Source organism: Tamandua tetradactyla, chromosome 1, assembly GCF_023851605.1.
Source record: "Tamandua tetradactyla isolate mTamTet1 chromosome 1, mTamTet1.pri, whole genome shotgun sequence".
Classification (NCBI taxonomy): domain Eukaryota; kingdom Metazoa; phylum Chordata; class Mammalia; order Pilosa; family Myrmecophagidae; genus Tamandua; species Tamandua tetradactyla.
Genome location: NC_135327.1, coordinates 169,856,226 through 169,876,414, shown reverse-complemented (window position 1 = coordinate 169,876,414; position 20,189 = coordinate 169,856,226). Strand labels below are relative to the sequence as shown.

General features: G+C 37.9%; 1 protein-coding gene across 3 annotated transcripts in view; it reads left to right on the top strand.

The window, feature by feature from the left end:
- RBM28 (RNA binding motif protein 28) overlaps nucleotides 1–20,189 on the top strand; it is a 71,560-nt gene that overhangs the window by 4,680 nt on the left and 46,691 nt on the right. For all 3 annotated transcript variants that reach the window (XM_077124647.1, XM_077124558.1, XM_077124493.1), the window contains exons 2-10: nucleotides 602–760; nucleotides 1,113–1,207; nucleotides 1,658–1,733; nucleotides 2,142–2,234; nucleotides 3,008–3,079; nucleotides 4,471–4,681; nucleotides 4,848–4,990; nucleotides 17,621–17,693; nucleotides 19,936–20,045. In XM_077124647.1, coding sequence (XP_076980762.1) covers nucleotides 602–760; nucleotides 1,113–1,207; nucleotides 1,658–1,733; nucleotides 2,142–2,234; nucleotides 3,008–3,079; nucleotides 4,471–4,681; nucleotides 4,848–4,990; nucleotides 17,621–17,693; nucleotides 19,936–20,045 — 1,032 coding nt within the window. The remainder of the gene's footprint in view (nucleotides 1–601; nucleotides 761–1,112; nucleotides 1,208–1,657; nucleotides 1,734–2,141; nucleotides 2,235–3,007; nucleotides 3,080–4,470; nucleotides 4,682–4,847; nucleotides 4,991–17,620; nucleotides 17,694–19,935; nucleotides 20,046–20,189) is intronic.

The following is a 20,189-nucleotide window of genomic DNA, read 5'->3' as shown; positions in this document are numbered from 1 at the left end:
GAAGGGATGATAATATTCACTTTACCTACTTTGGCATATTCTGAAGATAAAGTGAGATGAAATTTCCAGCTGCTTTGGAAAGGTTTAATTTGATACTGATATTAAGGAGTTAGTAATGATAGTAATATTCTCTTCATGTTCCTGGAGCACCGTTTATAATTTGAGGTTCTTTTGTCAGGGCCTCAGGCATTCATTGCTGATCTGTTCTAAGAAGGGGTGCTTTATCATATTCTAATTTCTGAAACTACGATATGTATCTTTCTTACCTTCTCTGGTGATGGTGGTTTTATTTGCTGTAGCGCTTATGTTTGGGGGCCTAATGTATATCATAGATCTTCTATATTCTTAAGATTATCAGGAAAGCTAACAGAAGATGCCAGATTAGAAGAGGTAGGAAGCCTAATAGTTGTGAGTAAAGTGGGAAGGGGCTACTAATGCCAACCTTGTTTCTTTCCTTTCTGAAAATTCTACCAAACCGAAAGCAGTTTGGCCTAGTAGTATATCTGCTAGTTTAGGCTTAGAGGATCTAATGGTTTAAGGTTCTTGGCTTCCAATAATCTCTTCATTTTTTTCACTCCCCTTCCTTCCCACACTGTTCTAGGGAGTAAGGCATGTCGAGGCTTTGGCTATGTCACTTTTTCTATGGTGGAAGATGTTCAGAGGGCCCTAAAAGAGATTAACACCTTTGAAGGTTGCAAGATCAATGTGACTGTTGCCAAGAGAAAACTGAGGAGCAAATTGAAGGAAAAGGGGGAAAATGGTGAGTTTTTAGTAACTGAAGGGAGTTTTCCCTCAGGGTGAGGAGCAACACTATAATAATGAAAGAGAGAGGCATAATGTGCCATAGAGGTAGCTTCTGGAGCTTAAAGCTTCCTGAATTTCCTTTTGATGCCCTAAATCATCCAGTTTATTTTGTTACTCATTTTAGGGCTTTGTTTACTTCTAAGTCTGGAAAATCTAGTGTTCCAGGGTATTGCCATAATTAACCCTGTGGTAAATGTCTCTGTATTTTTTTCAGAAAAAATAGTACATTTTTTCTTGTGATGCTCAGGGCCTAGAGGTGGGTAGTTTTGGAGCCCAGACTTATTATTACATTATCTCTTACTTTTTAGAAAATTCAGTGTCCCCAAAGAAGGATTTGGAGTCTAAAAGAGTCAAAGTGGCAGATAAGAAAGCCAGATTAATTATTCGGAACCTGAGTTTTAAGGTAAGTGACAGAAGAAAACTAGCAATGCCTGTTGTAAATGCTGTAGGAGTTAAGGCATGCCTCGTTGGTGAAACTCCTCACCAGGATGGTATAATTGGGCTTCTTTCCTTCTGGAAATGAACCTTGGCCCTGTTGAATTTAGAAGATGAACCTTTATAAACCACAAGTTATTACGGTTGCTAAGTGTAAGTAAAGATGCATTCCTTTTAGGGGAATTATTACCAGGAAAGGGGAGGGGGCTGTATAAAAGCTTCTGACTTCTGTCCTTTTGTCTCTTAGATACAAAGTAAGTTGTCTTCTATCCAGAAAGGCTTGGTGTCCTAGTCTCAGAATTAAAAAAGTAATAAAAATATTCAACCCTTCGTAGTAAACCACCTTAGTAGTTGATGTTTTGTGTTTTTGTTTTATGTAATTATAGCTCTCTTTTCATTTCCTCACTTTTGACTTCAGTGTTCAGAAAATGACTTGAAGACAATATTTACTCAGTTTGGAGCAGTCCTGGAAGTAAACATCCCCAGAAAGCCAGGTACCAGCAAACCTTCATTTGGTACAGATTAAGAATATTTAACATTTCTTTTTCCATATTATCTGTGATCTAAGCAGCATTTGAAATCGAAATACAAGGTTCATATCACAGTTTAGATTATACTATATATATAAAGTATCTGGCATAGTTTTTGACAAGTAATAAAAACTCAAATAGTAATGCTTATTCCCCTGAAGGTATTTTTATTTGATTCAAAATTAGTTTAGAAGACTAGCTAAAGTTTTAGAAAATGCATTGCTTTTCCCAGGCCCAAGTAAAAGGATATTAAGAGGAACATGTAGCCTATTGCTTTGGGGATAGTCTGAGGTGCTGTGGTTTCTTTCTAACTCTTAGCGGTCTGTTGGCTCCCCATTGCTGACTCTGTCTTCTTTTTATACCTGCAAACAGATGGAAAAATGCGTGGTTTTGCTTTTGTTCAGTTCAAGAACCTCCTAGAAGCAGGAAAAGCTCTCAAAGGCATGAATTTGAAAGAGATAAAAGGTAATTTTCTATACCTACACTGTTGACCTAGATGTTTCTGCTGTTTGGGTGCATTAGCACAGTAACCCACTTTTTTCATTTTTAAAAAGTAACTATTCACACAGTTGAGAGTCTTACTGCTAATATAAAAGTTGTTGAGGTGAAATACTCCTAGTATTTATTTTAGGATTAAATTTAAAAGAAACCATGCCAGGATTCTCTTTCCTTTATTTGCTGATGAGTGTTCTTTTAAATCCCTAAGGAAAATGTCCCTGAAATAATCACTGATAGATATAAGTTGGTGTCTGTGGGGTGTGGGAAATGCAGGTTCCTCTTTCTTGGTTATGATCGCTTTTGAGCAACCTTGGGATAGTAAATTGGACTGTGAGGCTACTCTAGGTATTGATTTACCAGGTACTGTACTTATAGAAGGGATTGGCTTAGAGGCTTCCTTACTTGTGAATAAGGTGTGCAGTATTCCAGAATACCTGTTTTGCTTCTTACTGGTCTAACTGAAAACTTGCTAGTCTAACTGAAAGCACTGTACTGATCCTTTATTTTTCACTCAGTTGTGATAGCTGTGTAGAAAGGCAAAATTTCTGTTCATTGATAAAGAGGTTAAAGGTTAAAAGGAGTAGGCAGTGGCTGGAAGCTTTATTTAGGACTGATATTTTCTGAATTGGTAATTTCTCCACTGGTTCTATTACTAGATTTAGTGAATAGGAAGGCATTTACAGGAAATAAGGGTATTGAAAGGGAGAAAGCCTTTCTGATACCACTTTTCTGTCTCACAGGGCGGACAGTGGCTGTGGATTGGGCCGTGGCTAAGGATAAATATAAAGACATACAGTTTGTCTCTGCTTCAGGTAAGATATGGTGGAGCTGAGCAAAGGGATTGTTTGTCCTGGGGTGAGAGTGTGGAGAGTGTGAAAACAACTCTTGTGCCTCTAGTAAAGAGTATCAGGTATCTAAGTACCCATCAACAGATGAATGGAAAAACAAAATGTGGTACTTACATACAAAGAATATTACTCAGCCTTACAAAGGAAAAAAGTACTGATACAGCTAAAATATCAGTGGTCTTTGAAGTCATTTTGTTGAGTGAAATAAGCCAGGCACAAAAGTATAGCTATTATATGAGTCCATTTTCGAGAAGTAGCTACAGTAAGCAAATTCATAGAGACAGAAAGTAGGGTAGATGTTACCAGGGATTGGGGTGAAGGGACTGTGAGGAGTTATTGCTTAATGGGATCAGAATGTCTATTTTAGATCGTGAGAAAATCTTGGTAGTGAGTGGATGGTGATGATAGTAGCACAATATTGTGAATGAATTAATACCACTGAAGTATACTGTTAAAAATGGTTAAAATGGTAAATTTCATGTTTATTTATATATATGTCAGATATATATATATATATATATGTTACCACAATTTAGAATAAACATTTATGTTACCAAAATAAAAATATATATACATATACATATATGTGTGTGTGTGTATATATATATACACTTACTGATAAACAGGTTCCCCGTATGTATAAAAGAACCTGTTTATCAGTAAGAATATTCAGCTGGAAATATCAGAAGCACAATATTAACCAAAGGAATGAGACTCACGATTAGGAAAACTGAATTCCATAGGCTAAGAAATGAGCTCAGAGCTGTTTGTCAATTCATATGGTACCATTTAGTCTTCTGGTCCCGAAACATAGGATCTTTTGTGTCGAAGCCCACTCCTAGGGGTTAGATATGAGTGAGGAGTGCAGTCTGAGTTCACTGTCCTCTGTATTTGCTATCCTTTCAGAAGCTTTCATAATAGGAAATGATGGAATGTAAAGAAAAAAGAAACTTAAATCTTTAGTTTTTTTAAGAAAACAATTGGCTTTTAAGTCACCAGGATTTCAGAGCACAGAATGCACTGAGGTTAAAGTTAAGAACTGGTGAGCTTTGTACTGGCCGTAGTGTATCTAGGTGGTAGCCTTTTTAGGGTGGCTCAGTTGCTGTCTCTGATTCTGAGTCAGGTTAAATTTCAGGCTTTTGATGAGTGGGACAAATTCCAAAGAAATCTAAATGATGGAGGTTTATTTTCTTATTGGTTGTTATTTTTGCCTTTTTCCCCTAATACTCTCTCCTTTTACGTATAATAAGAAAAATATATGAGATTTTTAAAAAACAAAGACACTCAGAACTTGGATATTAGTTACCTTGTTTTGAAAACTAAATGAACTCCAAACGTTCTTTACCTCCCTCTAGGTGAGAAGAAGTGCCCAGAACCTGATCATCAGAAATCAGGTAAAGAGATTAGCAGGAAGGAAGAGGATATGGAAGAGGAAGAGGATGATGATGATGATGATGATAATGATGATATTGAGGTTGATGGTGATCATGATGGGGGAGAGGAAAAGGAGGAAGAGAAAGAGGATAAAGAGTCAAAGGTGACCAAGTCCATGAAAATTCAGAAGAGGTAAGCAGCTCAGCCTGTTCTGAGACAACAGAGAAAGACTTAGGATTGTCTCTGAGTTATTGTGTCTTTTCCCTGCTCCCATCATTGCAGAATTGACATGTATGCAATGAAGTTGAATAGCTCCTCTGTCAGCCCAGATCCTTAATTCTGAACTGTGCCATTCTAGAACAGTCAAGAGAGCGACGGCTTCAGAAAGCAGTGGACAAAGTCATTCCGACGCGGACAGTGTCCTGGAGGAGGGAGATAGTGTTGATGGTGAAGAGGAACTGGCTAGCAGTGATACTGACATTGAAGAGCCAGAGGATGAAGGTTTGCCTGGGAACTCTGTAAATGCCTCTACTTATGTGGCTGAGAAATGAGCACTGGTTCAGCGCAGGCCTCTCTTCTCTCTTTTAAAATTTTATTTAGAAATTTCCAAAATTTAAAAACACTTTAAAGAAACAACTTCTCTTCGCCACCCCCCTCCACTCCCAGACAACCTCTAATCAACTTTCCATTTCTGTGAATTTGCTATTTCTAGTTATTTCATAAAGTGTCCTTCTGTGTGCTTTCCTCATTTTACTCAGACATCGTTTTTTTTTCTTCTTTTTTGGGGGGCGGATTATTGTTTTTAAAAAATATTTTTATTGAGAAATCTTAACACACATACATCCTTCCATAGTATACTATCAGTGGCTTACAATATCATCACATAGTTCATCACCATGATCATTTTTAGAACATTTGCATCACCCCAGAAAAAGAAATAAAATGAAAAACTCATAACATCCTATACCCCTAACCCCTCCCTCTTAGTGATCACTAATATTTCAGTCTACCCAATTTTTTTTACCCTTTATCCCCCCATTATTTATTTATTTTTTCACTCATCTGTGCATGTCATAGATAAAAAGGAGCATCAGGCCCAAGGTTTTTACAATCACATGGTCACATTATCAAAGCTATATAGTTATGCAATCAACTTCAAAAATCAAGGCTACTGGAACACAATTCAGCAGTTCAGGTATTTCACTCTGGCAGCTCCAATACACCATGAACTAAAAAGGGATATCTATGTAATGCATAAGAATAACCTCCAGGATAACCTCTTGTCTCTGTTTGAAATCTCTCCATCACTGAAACTTAATTTTGTCTTGTGTCTCTCTTCCCCCTTTTGGTCAAGAAGGCTTTCTCAAATCCATGATGTCAGGTCCTGCCTCATTCCTGGGAGTTCTGTCCCATATTGCCAGGGAGATTTACATCCCTGGCAGTCATGTCCCACATAGGAGGGAGGGCAGTGAGTTCACCTGCCAAATTGGCTTAGAGAGAGAGGCCATATCTAGCAACAAAAGAGGTTCTTTGGGGGTGACTCTTAGGCCTAATCTTTTTTTAAAATTTTTTATTAATTAAAAAAAAAATTACAAGAAAGAAACACAAATATTCTCAACACATACACTCAGCAATTCACAGTATCATCACATAGTTGCATATTCATTATCATGATCATTTCCCAGAACATTTGCATCAATTCAGAAAAAGAAACAAAAAGACAACAGAAAAATAAAACAAAAACAGAAAAAAAATTTTACATACCATACCCCTTACCCCTCCCTTTCATTGATCACTAGCATTTCAAACTAAATTTATTTATTTTTATTTTTTTTAAGAGTAAAAGCAGCTAATGGAAATAAAACTAAATTTATTTTAACATTTGTTCCCCCTATTATTTATTTTTATTCCATATGTTCTACTCATCTGTTGACAAGGTAGATAACAGGAGCATCAGACACATGGTTTTCACAATCACACAATCACATTGTGAAAGTTCTATCATTATACAATCATCATCAAGAAACATGGCTACTGGAACACAGCTCTACATTTTCAGGCACTTCCCTCCAGCCTCTCCATTACATCTTGATTAACAAGGTGGTATCTACTTAATGCGTAAGAATAACCTCCAGGATAACCTCTCAGCTCTGTTTGGAATCTCTCAGCCATTGACACTTTGTCTCATTTCACTCTTTCCCCTTTTGGTCGAGAAGGTTTTCTCAATCCCTTGATGCTGAATCTCAGCTCATTCTGGGATTTCTGTCCCACATTGCCAGGAAGATCCACACCCCTGGGAGTCATGCCCCACGTAGAGAGGGGGAGGGTGGTGAGTTTGCTTGCTGTGTTGGCTGGAGAGAGAGGCCACATCTGAGCAACAAAAGAGGTTCTCTTGGGGGTGAGTCTTAGGCCTAATTTTAAGTAGGCTTGACCTATCCCCTGTGGGGTTAAGTTTATATGAACAAACCCCAAGACTGGGGGCTCAGCCTATAGCTTTGGTTGCCCACACTGCTTGTGAGAATATCAGGAATTCAACTTGGGAAATTTGAGTTTTCCCCCATTCTCACCATTCCCTGAAGGGGACTTTGCAAATACTTTCCCACTCACTGATCAAATCACTCTGGAATTCATCAGGGCATCACCTGGACAAACCAACAAAATCTCATGTCCTATACAAAAGTTCCATGTACTTAAGGGGTTCAACCAACTATCTACATAAGTTATATTAGGAGATGCACTAGTCAAAGTATAAATTTGTACCAAGTAAACATTTTTTGGTTTAGTCTCACACATAAGTTGAAATTTTAAAACATTAATTACCATCTATTTTCAGCACACTGCAGTAATGACATTCTTTTGTTCTTCCTCGTGCAAAAACATTTTTAAAATTTGTACATTTAGTCACTGTCATTATACACTCTAGGCATTCCTAGATTATACCATCTCAATCTTTATCGTCTATCTTTCTTTGTGATTTCATATGCCTCAGCCCTCCTCCCTCTATCATTCTCATATGCAGCTTCATTCAGTGTTTTAAAATAATTGTATTACAGTTAGGTAATATTGTGCTGTCCATTTCTGACTTTTTATATTCAGTCCTGTTGCACAATTTGTATCCCTTCAGCTCCAATTACCCAATATCTTATCCTGTTTCTATCTCCTGATGGTCTCTGTTACCAAAAAAATTCCAAGTTTATTCACTAATGTCAGTTCATATCAGTGAGACCATACAATATTTGTCCTTTTGTTTTTGGCTAATCACACTCAGCATAATGTCCTTAAGGTCCATTCATGTTGTTACATACTTCATAACTTTATTCTGTCTTACAACTGCATAATATTCCATCTTATGTAAATGCCACAGTTTGTTTAGCCAACTGTCTGTTGATGGACATTTTGACTGTTTCCATCTCTTGGTAATTGTTAATAATGCTGCTATAAACATTGGTGTGTAAATGTCCATTTGTGTCCTTGCCCTCATGTCCTTTGAGTAGAGACAGCATATAGATGGGTCCTGTTTTTTAATCCATTCTGCCAGACTATGTCTTTTGATTGGAGAGTTTAATCCATTAACATTCAGTGTTATTACTGCATGGGTAGTACTTTCTTCTATTTTCCCTTCTGGATTTTATACGTCATATCTAATTTTCCTTCTTTTTACCTTTACACATAGTCTTCCTTTCTACACTCTTCTGCACACCTCTCTCTTCTGTCTTCGTTATCTGTCTCTAGTGTTTCCTTTAGTATTTCTTGCAGAGCTGGTCTCTTGGTCAGAAATTCTCTCAGTGATTTTTTGTCTGAAAATGTTTTAATTTCTCCCTCATTTTTGAAGGACAGTTTTGCTGGATATAGAATTCTTGGTTGGCAGTTTTTCTCTTTTAATAATTTAAATATATTATCCCACTGTCTTCTCGCCTCCATGGTTTCTGCTGAGAGATCTGCGCATAGTCTTATTGGGCTTCCTTTGTATGTGATGGGTTGCTTTTCTCTTGCTGCTTTCAAGATCCTCTTTCTCTTTGACCTCTGACATATTGATTAGTGAATGTCTTGGAGTACTTCTATTTGGATTTATTCTCTTTGGGGTACGCTGTATTTCTTGGATCTGTAATTTTAAGTCCTTCATAAGAGTTGGGAAATTTTCAGTGATAATTTCCTCCCTTAGTTTTTCCTCTTTTTCCCTTCTCTTCTCCTTCTGGGACACCCACAGCACGTGTATTTGTGCGCTTCACATTGTCCTTCAATTCCCTGAGTCCCTGCTCATATTTTTCCATTTTTTTCTCTATAGTTTCTTTTTCTTGTCAGATTTCAGATGTTCCGTCCTCCAGTTCACTAATCCTATGTTCTGTCTCTCAAAATCTACCATTGTAGGTTTCCATTGTTTTTTTCATCTCTTCTACTGTGTGTTTCATTCTCATAAGTTCTGTGATTTGTTTTTTCAGACTTTCGATTTCTTCTTTTTGTTCATTCCTTGCCTTCTTCATATCCTCCCTCAATTCATTGATTTGGGTTTTGATGAGGTTTTCCATGTCTGTTTGTATATTCTGAATTAATTGTTTCAGCTCCTGTATGTCATTTGAATTGTTGGTTTGTTTCTTTGACTGGGCCATATCTTCAATTTTCCTGGTGTGATTTGTTATTTTTTGCTGGTGTCTAGACATTTAATTACCTTAATTGGTTTATTCTGGAGATTGCTTTCCCTTCTCTTTTTTTTTTTTAAAACATGGGCAGGCACTGGGAATCGAACCCGGGTCCTCGGGCATGGCAGGCAAGCATTCTTGCCTGCTGAGCCACCATGGCCCGCCCGCTTTCCCTTCTCTTACCTAGGGTTTTCTTGCTGGATGAATTTGTTGTCTGTCTGTTCTTTGACATTCAGTTCAGCTTTTTCTGGACCTCTAGCTTAGGTTTTGTTTAAGAGAGGATAATTTTTCGGTTCTTGTTTTCTTGTTTCTTGCCCCGCTTGTACGGTGCCTTTTTCCCTCCACCCTTAGGAGGGTCTGCCTAAGTATTATAGGCTCCATCCAGGTTTTCCCGGACTAAACTGGCCTCCTATCAGGGGGAAGGAGTCACCTGCGTCAGTTTTCCCTGAGGGTGAGACCCAGCAGGTTAAAAGACTTTTCTGTGAAGTCTCTGGACTCTGTTTTTCTTATCCTGCCCAGTATGTGGTGCTTGTCTGCCTGCAGATCCCACCAGCATAAGATGATGTGGCACCTTTAACTTTGGCAGACTCTCCCTGCTGGGGGCATGGTGGAGACAGAGGAGAGGTTGTAGGCTGTTTTTAATGGCTTCAAATTACCAAGCCCTGGGGTCTGAATTCCTTGAGGGAGGGATTCCACCTGAGTTGGGCTTCACCCCTCCTCTGGGGAAGGCACAGGCTGGAAGGAGCTTGTTTCTGCCTATGCCTGGAGCAGTTGCAGCCTGAGAAGTCCTGCCGCTGTATCCAAAGGCAGTCAAGCCTTTGTAGAAACACAGCCACATAAACCTCTGTTTCCTTCTTTTTGTTCCTCCTTTTCCCATCAACCCTGCCCCCTTGGTGCCGGGGCAAAAATAAGCGACCTCTGCTTTGGCCAGGTTCACCTAAGCTGGGGGCCTATTTTTAGTAGTCAGAATTTGTTTATTAATTCCACAATTGGCATTTAATTGTGCTCAGCCCCTGCTGCTGGTAAAGTCTCTTTCCTTTCCCCTCTGGGAAGCAGCCTGCAGGGGAGGGGCGCCAACCGCCGCAGCTTTGGGAACTCATGGTTCTGTGGGGGCTCGCAGCCAGTTCAGCTGGTCCAGACTGGAATACGCTGTGTGTCTGGTCACTGATGTGGCCCCAGTTGCTGTTCTATACTGTTTCTGGTTATTTAGTAGTTGTTCTGGAGGACGAACTAAAATGCGCACATAAGCTGCCATCTTGACCCGCCTTAGGCCTAATCTTAATAGGATTAGCTTCTTTGCAGGAATAACTTTCATAGGGGCGAACCCCAGGATTGAGGGCTCAGCTTATTGAGTTGGTTGTCCCCATCGTTTGCAGGAATATCAGAAATTCCTCAAATGGGAAAGTTTAATATTTCCTCCTTTCTTCCCATTATCCCAAGGAAACTTTGCAAATACTCTGCCCAAATTACTCGGATATATTGGGGCATCACACTAACCTGTACAAACCAATGAGATCTTACGTCAGGCATCTTTTTAAATAGGACCCTAAGTACCCAACATTTATGTTTAAATGCTGAAAATAAAACCTTTATATTTTTCCTTCTAAGTGTTTTTTGATTTAAAAAAAGGAGTTTGGAATGATGTTTGAGGGTTAAGAGTCTTTCTTAGGGAATTTAAAACCTAGATTAAATGCTGAAGGACTGCCTCGTTCGATTCTCTAAGTTGAATGAATAACTGGATAAACAGCATATTGCATCTTAAGCCCAGGTGAATTTTAAACAATTCTTTTGAGTTGGTATGTGGATAAAGTACCTCTCAGGACATTTTGTAAAACCGTAATCAATCCCTACCTTTATTGAGAATGTTAGGGATAAATGCAACTCTTTATTCAGGAAGGCGGGTCATTACAGAATGAGGAGCAGCCAGTAACTGGCCCTTTTGTTTGCTTGGGAGGAGATTTTTATTCAGCCATCAAGGTTATTCCTTCTGCCTCCATTTTCTGTAAGTCTGGCATATTGGTTTGACTATATAATGAATCTGAGGAAATGAGGAGAGAGAGAATGGTATATACTGTGAATTGAGGAAGGTTTTATACCAAAGGTACTATAAGCCCTTGTGTTCTGCAACCCAAATTCATTTCTCTTAACCATTCTTTCTCTTAAAAAAATAATAGGCCCAGTAGAAGAGAAAATGAATAAAAAGTACAGTACAGAAGTATATAATATAGAAAGTAAAAGTTCCACAATAACCCCCCCAGAGTTATCACTGTTAAGAGTTTCTTGTGAATCTTCCCAGAAATTTCCCCCGTATATATCAGTATATATGTTTAAGCTTTCCTTATACAAACCCTTAGAAACCCTCCCCAGGGATAATCATCAATGTTATAAGTTTCTAAATGTCTAATGATATTTAATACATTTATAAGCAAAAACACATACACATATAAGCACTTATACAGTATAGTGCATGTTTGTGTATGAATATGTCTGTATTTCTTCTCAGAGGACATACATGTATTAAATTATATTTCCCACACACTTGCCCATTGGATTTCATCAGTAATTTTAGTTTCTGTGAATCTGTTGGTTAAAAGAGTATATCATTTCTTGTGCTGCTTTTCTTTAATTATAGGTGTCTTTGAGCATCTTTTCATATATTTAGTTGCATATACTTTGTCCATTAAAAATATATATATTTTTATTGACCATACTAGAGACCTGGGTTAGATTCCCAGTGCCTGCCTATGCAAAAAAAAAAAAAAAAAAAAAAATTCTATCTATCTATCTATATATGTAGAGAGAGAGAGAGAAATCTTCACACACATACATGGTGTACAATCAGTGGCTTACAATATCATCACAGTTTTGTATTCATTACTGTGATCATTTTTTAGAACACTTGCATCACTCCAGAAAAAGAAATAAAAAGAAAAAACTCATACATACCATACACTTTACACATCTCTCTCATTGACCATTAGTATTTCCATCTGCTCAATTTTTACCCTTTGTCCCCCCTTATTGATTTTTTTCTTATCCATATTTTTTTGCTCATCTGCCCATACCCTGGATAAAAGGAATATCAGACACAAGTTTTTCACAATCACACAGTCATGTTGTAACCTTATATCTATATACAATCGTCTTCAAGAATCAGGGCTGCTGGAACATAGCTCAACAGTTTCAGGTACTTCCCTCTAGCAACTCCAATATACCATAAACTAAAAAGGGATTTCTATTTAATGCATAAGAATAACCTCCAGGATAACCTCTCAACTCTGTTTGAAATCTGTCAGTCACTGAAACTTTATTTTGTCTCATTTCTCTCTTCCCTTTTTTGGTCAAGAAGGCATTCTCAATTCCTTGATGCCAGGTCCCTGTTCATCCCGGAATTTCTGTCCCATATTGCAAGGGAGATTTACATCCCTGGGAGTCATGTCCCACGTAGGTGGGGAGGGCAGGGAGTTCACCTAAATTGGGTTAGAGAGAGAGAGGCAACATCTGAGCAACAAAAGAGATTCTCTGGGGTGACTCTTGAGGCCTGTGTTTAAGTATCCTTAGCCTATCCTTTGCCGGAAGAAGTGTTTGATAGGTGCGAACCTCAGTATCCAGGGTTTGGCCTGTTGATTTGGCTGTCCCCATTGCTTATGAGAATATCAGAAATTTTCCAAATGGGAAAGTCAGATATTTCCTCCTTTCTCCCTAGTCCCCCAAGGGGACTTTGCAAGTACTTCTTTATTCATTGGCCATCTCACTCTGGGACTTAATTGAGGCACTAGACTAACCTGTACAAACCAACATAATCGCATGCCCTATTCAAGATGATATGTACTTATGGTGTTCAACTAAATTGAGCATACAAGTTAAATTAAGCAATGAACTACCCAAAATATAAATTTTGCCCCAATTAAACATCTCTCCCTTTAGTCTCACACAGAAGTTGAAGTTTTAAAATATGGACGATATCATCCTTTACCTTGTATTCTTTTTTTTTTTTTTTTTTATTTGTACACCAATGTTTATAGCAGCACCATTCAGAATTGCCAAAAGGTAGAAGCAACCCAAGTGTCCACCAACAATGAATGCGGTCACAAAGTGTGGTCTACACATACAATGGAACACCAGGCAGCTGGTAAAACGAAATAGAGGTCTGGCATGTCCTACAACATAATGAAACTTGAAGACATACTGTTGAGTGAAATAAGTGAGAAACAAAAAGGCAAACACTGTATGATATCGCTTACATAATATGCTTATTTTTAGAGATGGATGGTACATACAGAGTCACCAGGAGCCAGGGGTGGAGAGAAGAGAAGGAGTTACTACTTAGTACAAGCAGAGTTTCTGTTTGAAGTTTGAGAAAGTTGGGATAATAGACATTGGCTAAATGGGAAATTTTGAGTTGTAAATAAAAAAAGAGATGAAAGATGAAAAAGAATTAAAATAAAAGAGTCCATCTGGGGAGGCAAATAGAATAGTCAGGAAAGCTTCCTTCCTTGGATATTCAGCAAAGGATTTTCTAATAAAATTGAAGCTGTGCGGGTAATATAACTTAGCAATTCTGGAGACAATTCAGGGCTGTTCTGGCTAAGTTGGGGATGAGTTGGTCAGTGAAGCTAGACCAATCTGGAGATCTCTTGGGGCTCAGAGGCTGGGATGTATTTTCCCAGTTGATTCAGTCCTTAAATCACTTCACTCATGACTCAAAGTCTCATAAAGAATGAATTCTGATGGACAGCCAACCTCTGGCTAGTGAACAGAAACCCAAATTTACAGACCTATATAGCAGAGAAAATGCCATGTGTTCACCAAACTCATTCATTTTTCTCCTGGGCACACAGAAAGGCTCCAATTCCCAGCCCCCTAGCATCAAGATGCTTGATTTAGGCCAATAAGTGTCAATAGAAGTGATATTTTACCTTGTATTCTGATATACCTTGGTCCTATCCAGATCAGCTTTCTTCATATCTCTCGTTGAAGTCTGATCCCTTTTTCAGCTTTTTAAACAGTTCCTATATCAGGTATTTCTGATTTTCATAGCATCAGAGCTCTATGAGTCTTATATGTTACATAAATACCTGAAGTTTCTGGGAACGACTGTGTTATATACAAACAGCTCAGTATCTCAGAATTGAAAATTAATAGTTACATCTCCTGAATATATGTTACTGCTGTAAGAGTTTACAATCTAGGACCCCTTACAATAGGCCCCAACCTTATAACCCATTCTCTCGACTTTAGTTCACCAAGTTTTTATATTATTATTAGTCCATTTGATTGAGGCATAATATTTGTCTTTTTGCTTCTGACATTTCATTCAGCATACTCTCCCCGAGGTTCACCCACCTAGTTGTATGCCTCACAACTTCATTCCTTCATGCAGAGCTCAGTAGTCCATTGTATGTATACACGACATTTCTTCCTTCCTTTCCTCTGTCACTGTACCCTAAGGCCGTCTCCATTCATTGTGAATTGGAAATACTGCCGCCATAAACACCAGTGTGCATGTCCATTAGTGTTCCCACACACAGTTCCTACTGTTATATACTGAGCAGTGGCATTTCAGGGTCATATGGTAACCCCAGACCTAGCCTCCTGTAGAACCACACTGCCCTCAAAGGTGCTGCATCTCTCAGTTTCCCTATTAGCTGTGAATAGGTACATCTCTTTATCTGTATTTTCTCTGGCACTTTTTTTCTCTCTGTTCATTTTTAAACAGTTTTATTCACACATCATACAATCCAACCTAAGTGTATAGACATGCCTTTGCCACCATACTCTATCTGAAGCCATTTCCTTTTCTTTTATAAAGAATCCATACTTCTTTCCGATGCCTCTTGCTGTTGACATTTAGTTTTGGCATAATGCCTTTGTTACATTCAGTGGAAGCATATTACAACGTTTCTGTTGACTATAGACCCTAGCTTGCATTGATTGTACTTTTCCCATATGCCATCTGTTTTTAACACCCTGCAGTACTGACATTCATTTGTTCTCCCTCATGCAGAAATGTTTTTTAATTTGTGCATTAATTACCATCATTGTCCACTGTAGGCATTCCTAAATTATACTGTCTCAGTCTTTATCCTTTAACTCTCCTTCCGGTTTCATACATGCCCCCAACCCTTCTCCCTCTGTCATACTCACATTCAACTTCATTCAGTGTACTTATATTATTGTGCTAAAATCAGGTAATATTGTGCTATCCATTTCTGAATTTTTACAGTCAATCCTATTCCACAGTTTGTATTCCTTCAGCACCAATTGCCGAATCTCTACCCTGTTTTTATCTCCTGATAACCTGTATTCTTAACTTCAGTTATCCAAGTTCACTCATTAATGCTAGTTTTATATTAGTGAGACCATACAGTATTTGTCCTTTTGTTTCTGGCTAGTTTCACTCAGCATAGTGTCTTTGAGGTCCATCCATGTCTTTACATGCTTCATGACTTTATTCGTCCTTACAGCTGCGTAATATTCTGTCAAATGTATATACCACAGCTTTGTTTAGCCACTCATCTATTGATGGACATTTGGGCTGTTTCTGTCTCTTCGCAATTGTAAATAACACTGCCTTAAACATTGGTGTGCAAATGTCCATTTGTGTCCTTGCCCTCATGTCCTCTGAATATATATCTAGCTATGGGATTGCTGGTATTTCTATGGCAATTCTATATTTAGCTTCCTGAGAAACTGCCAAACTGCATTCCAGAGCAGTTATAACTTTTTACATTCTCACCAACAGTGGTTAAGTGTGCTTCTTTCTCCCCATACTCTCTAGCACTTGTCTTTTTTTGCTTTTTTGGTAATGGCCATTGTAGTCATGTCAGATGATATCTCATTGTGGTTTTGATTTGCATTTCTCTAATAGCCAGTGAAGTAGAGCATCTTTTGATGTGCCTTTTAGCCGTTTGTATTTTCTCTTCTGAGAAGTGCCTGTTATATCTTTTGTCCATTTTTTAATTGGGTTGTTGACTTTTTGTTGTTGAGTTGAAGAATCTCTATATATATTCTGGATACTAAACCCTTATCTGATATGTGAATTCCAAGTTTTGTCTGTCTCCCATTGTATAGGCTGCCTTTTTTTACTTTCTTGACAAAAGTTCTTTGATGTACAAAAGTGTTTAATTTTGAGGAGTTCCTGTTTATCTATTTCTTTTTTCAGTGCTCGGTCTTTGGATGTAAAGTCTAGGAAATCACCTATTACAAATTTTATGAGATACTTTCCCTATGTTTTCTTCTAAAAGATTTATGGTCTTAGATCTAATGTTTAGGTCTTTGATCCATTTTGAGTTTATTTTTGTATAGGGTGTGAGATATGGATCCTCTCTCATTCTTTTGCACACAGATATCCAGTTCTCTAAGCACCATTTGTAAGCGTCAAATGTATATACCACTGTATATATATACAGCTTTGACCACTGTAGCTTCGTCATATGCTTTAAAGTCATGTTGTGTGAGACCTCCCACTTCATTCTTTTTTCTCAAGATATTTTTAGCTATTTGGGGCACCTTTCCCTTCCAAATAAATTCGGTTATTGGCTTTTCTGTTTCTGTGAAGTAAGTTTTTGGGATTTTAATTGGTATTGTATTGAATCTGTAAGTCAGTTTGGGTAGATTTGACATCTTAACTATATTTAGTCTTCCAGTCCATGAACATGATATGCCCTTCCATTTATGTAGGTCTTCTATGATTTCTTTTAGCAATTTCTTGTAGTTTTCTGTGTATAGGTCTTTTTTTTTTTTCATGGACAGACACTGGGAACTGAACCCGGCTCTCCAGCATGGCAGGTGAGAACTCTGCCTGCTAAGCCACCGTGGCCTGCACTATAGGTCTTTTTTATCCTTAGTTAAATTTATTCCTAAATATTTTATTCTTTTGGTTGCTATTATAAATGGAATTTTTTATTGATTTCCTCCTCAGATTGCTCATTACCAGTGTATAGAAACACTACCGAGTTTTGGGTGTTGATCTTGAACCCTGCCACTTTGTTGTACTCATTTATTAGCTTTTGCTGTAGATTTATTGAGGTTTTCAACATGTAGTACCATATTATCTGTAACAGAGTTTTATTTCTTCCTTTCCAATTTGGATGCCTTCTGTTTCTTTTTCTTGTCTATTTGCTCTGGCTAGAACTTCCAACATAGTGTTGAATAACAGTGGTGATAGTGTGCATCCTTGTCTTGTTCATGATCTTAGAGGGAAAGCTTTCAGTCTTTCCCATTGAGGATGATGTTAGCTGTGGGTTTTTCATATATTCCCTTTATCATGTTGAGGAAGTTCCTTTTTATTCCTGTCCTTTGAAGTATTTTCATCAAGAAAGGATGTTGAATTTTGTCAAATGCCTTTTTTGCATCAATCCTTTGTCCATTTTTTATTGAATTATTTTATTTTCTTAATTTATGCCAGATCTTTATATATTAACAAGTTAGCCCTCTGTGGTATGGCCTGCACTATTTTTACTGTTTATTATTTGTTTTCTTTTTATTGTAGATGCACGAGTCTCAAAGAAAAAGAAAAGGAAATTACCCTCTGATGTGAATGAAGGAAAAACTGTTTTTATCAGGTATGCCTTTCTGCCTCAGGAGAACTGATGTTCCCATTCAGGTTTCATTTCTTTCTTTCTTCCTTTCTTTTTTCACCAGTCTTATGACCTAGAGCAGAAAGTTAGATGCCTCTACAATTGTTAACACATTTGGTCCCAGGAACATACCACACACTGAGAAATGTAGGAGATTCAGAACTGTAACACAGAAGAGAATTAACAGAGTCTTGATATCTCATCCTCATGTGGACTTCATAGTTTGTAATTTGGGTGGCATTATTTGAAACAGATTGATCCTTCATCTGTTAGAAACATCCTGCTTCTGACCTTGGTTTTAAGAATAGTCTGGGAAGGGGCAATGTCACTTGTCCCAAACAGTTTCTTTGCATATCTAACTTACCCTGTCTTCTAAAGGAGTGTTCAGAATAAAGTAAGCCAGCCTGTTTTAAAGATAACTGAAAGTGGGGGTGGGGATGGAGATGGGTTTTATTTCACAATGCCATTGCTGTTTTAGCCCTACTGACTACAATAGATTGACATTTTCATAAGTTTAAGATATCTTCAGTGCACTTCAAGTGTGCCTTCCCTTCATTTTCTTAAGTACCAGTGTGCTAGAGCCATTTGGATCTTATTTTCAAGGTTTGTAATCTTGTACAATTTTTTAAGATTGTTTTTATTATGTGTGTAAGTTATGTTCATCATAGAGAATGTAGAAAATAAATGAGCAAAAAGACAAAAGAAATTACCCTTTATCACCACCCACACACGTATCCATAGCATAAATATTTAAAAGATGAGTTCAGACTATACATGCTGTTCTGTAGCCTGTTTTCCTACTTGATAGGATATCATTCCATAATTTTGTTTTTATCAATTTTTAGAACTGCCGTATAAATAATTTTGTATTCATAGAGGATACTGACTAACAGAAAGAAGCAAGCATCATACTCAGAAGTCTGAGATCTCAGTATCAAGGCTACCATTTCTTGTATATCTTTTTATTTTAATTTTCTTTTCTTTTTTGCATGGACAGGCACCGGGAATCAAACCCAGGTCTCCTGCATGGCAGGCAAGAACTCTGCCTACTAAGCCACCATGGCTCATCCTGTTTATCTTTTAATGAATAGCAAACTTAGGGAAATAAAAAGCAATGGAAGAGAGAAAACTATGTACATGGTGAGGCAAATGAAAGAAATAATGTGACTGGATGTTATTATTGCAGAAAACCTTTTTTATCTGGCTAACTCTGTGAGAGAGAATCATTTATGGGGTTGTTAATTGAGTAAAAGACGAGTAAGAGTATAGATGTTTTCTTATCTCTAGAAGGATATGCAACGCAGGGGAAATGAGGAATTTTCACCTTGTGTTTCACAATTGAGAACAAAATCTTCTAGTATTTTTTTAATCCCTTTGAAAGAGTTTACTTTTTTATTTGCATTTAGGTGATAAATGCAACCATGTTTGCTTTTGAGGTTTTGTTTTGAAGGATTTTCTGCCTTTTGTAAAATTTCAACTGAAATCTGGATTTCATGGTAACACAGAGGAGAAAATGGCTAATCTTGAGAGAGAGGCTTGTTTGACTTTTCTCACTTCCCTGCTGCGTCTTTTAGTTGTAGTAAGAACTGATTTTGGCCAATTAAAGAGGGTTTATTGGATGAACACTGGAGTGGCTGACAGAATCAAAAGAGTACTCAAAGAGGAAACCTCAAAAGAAGGATGAGAATTTGGACAGTTCTGGGATCCCAGCAGTAGGAGGCTGTGGATCTTTTCTCTGAGGTCACCATCTTTTTTTTTTTTTTTTTTTAAGGTATAACATCTGTTCTGTTAAGTGCATTAATCTATGGTACAGCTTAGTGAAATTTTTTCCCATGTATATATCCATGTAAATAGCTCCCAGATCAAGATGTAGAATACGTCCAGTAACCCAGAAGTTTCCTTTGGGTGGAGCACTGCTGTTTTCAAGTGAATTTATATCCACGACTTCTGATCTTTGTATGTATTGGTTTAAATTTTAAATTCCTGGAAGAGAGAGAGACTCTGCTTGACATAGGATGGACAGTCAATTGTGGCCTAGGTCCAGGCTCATGTAACAGGCCTGGCCTCTGGGGGCTACCTTCAGGTACTGGTGCTATTCCTAAACAAGGGAGAGTGGCTGCCAGCAAGGAGACCACCACAGTCGATGTCTTATCTCACCTTATACCAAAACACAGGATCTTATTTTTATAATTGACTTTTCTTGTGACCTTCTGGTTGCCTTCCATAGAAACCTTTCCTTTGACTCTGAGGAAGAAGAACTTGGGGAGCTCCTCCAGCAATTTGGTGATCTCAGATATGTCCTGGTTGTCCTGCATCCAGACACAGAGCACTCTAAAGGTATTTGCTGTCAGCTAGTCAGGCCCTAGAAGGGATGGAACCACTGCCATGGGTATTGACAGGGTTATATGAGAGTATAATGTGTACATTCTGAGGGGCTCCACGCTCTATCCAGCCCAGATTTCTGTATTCCATAGAGGTACC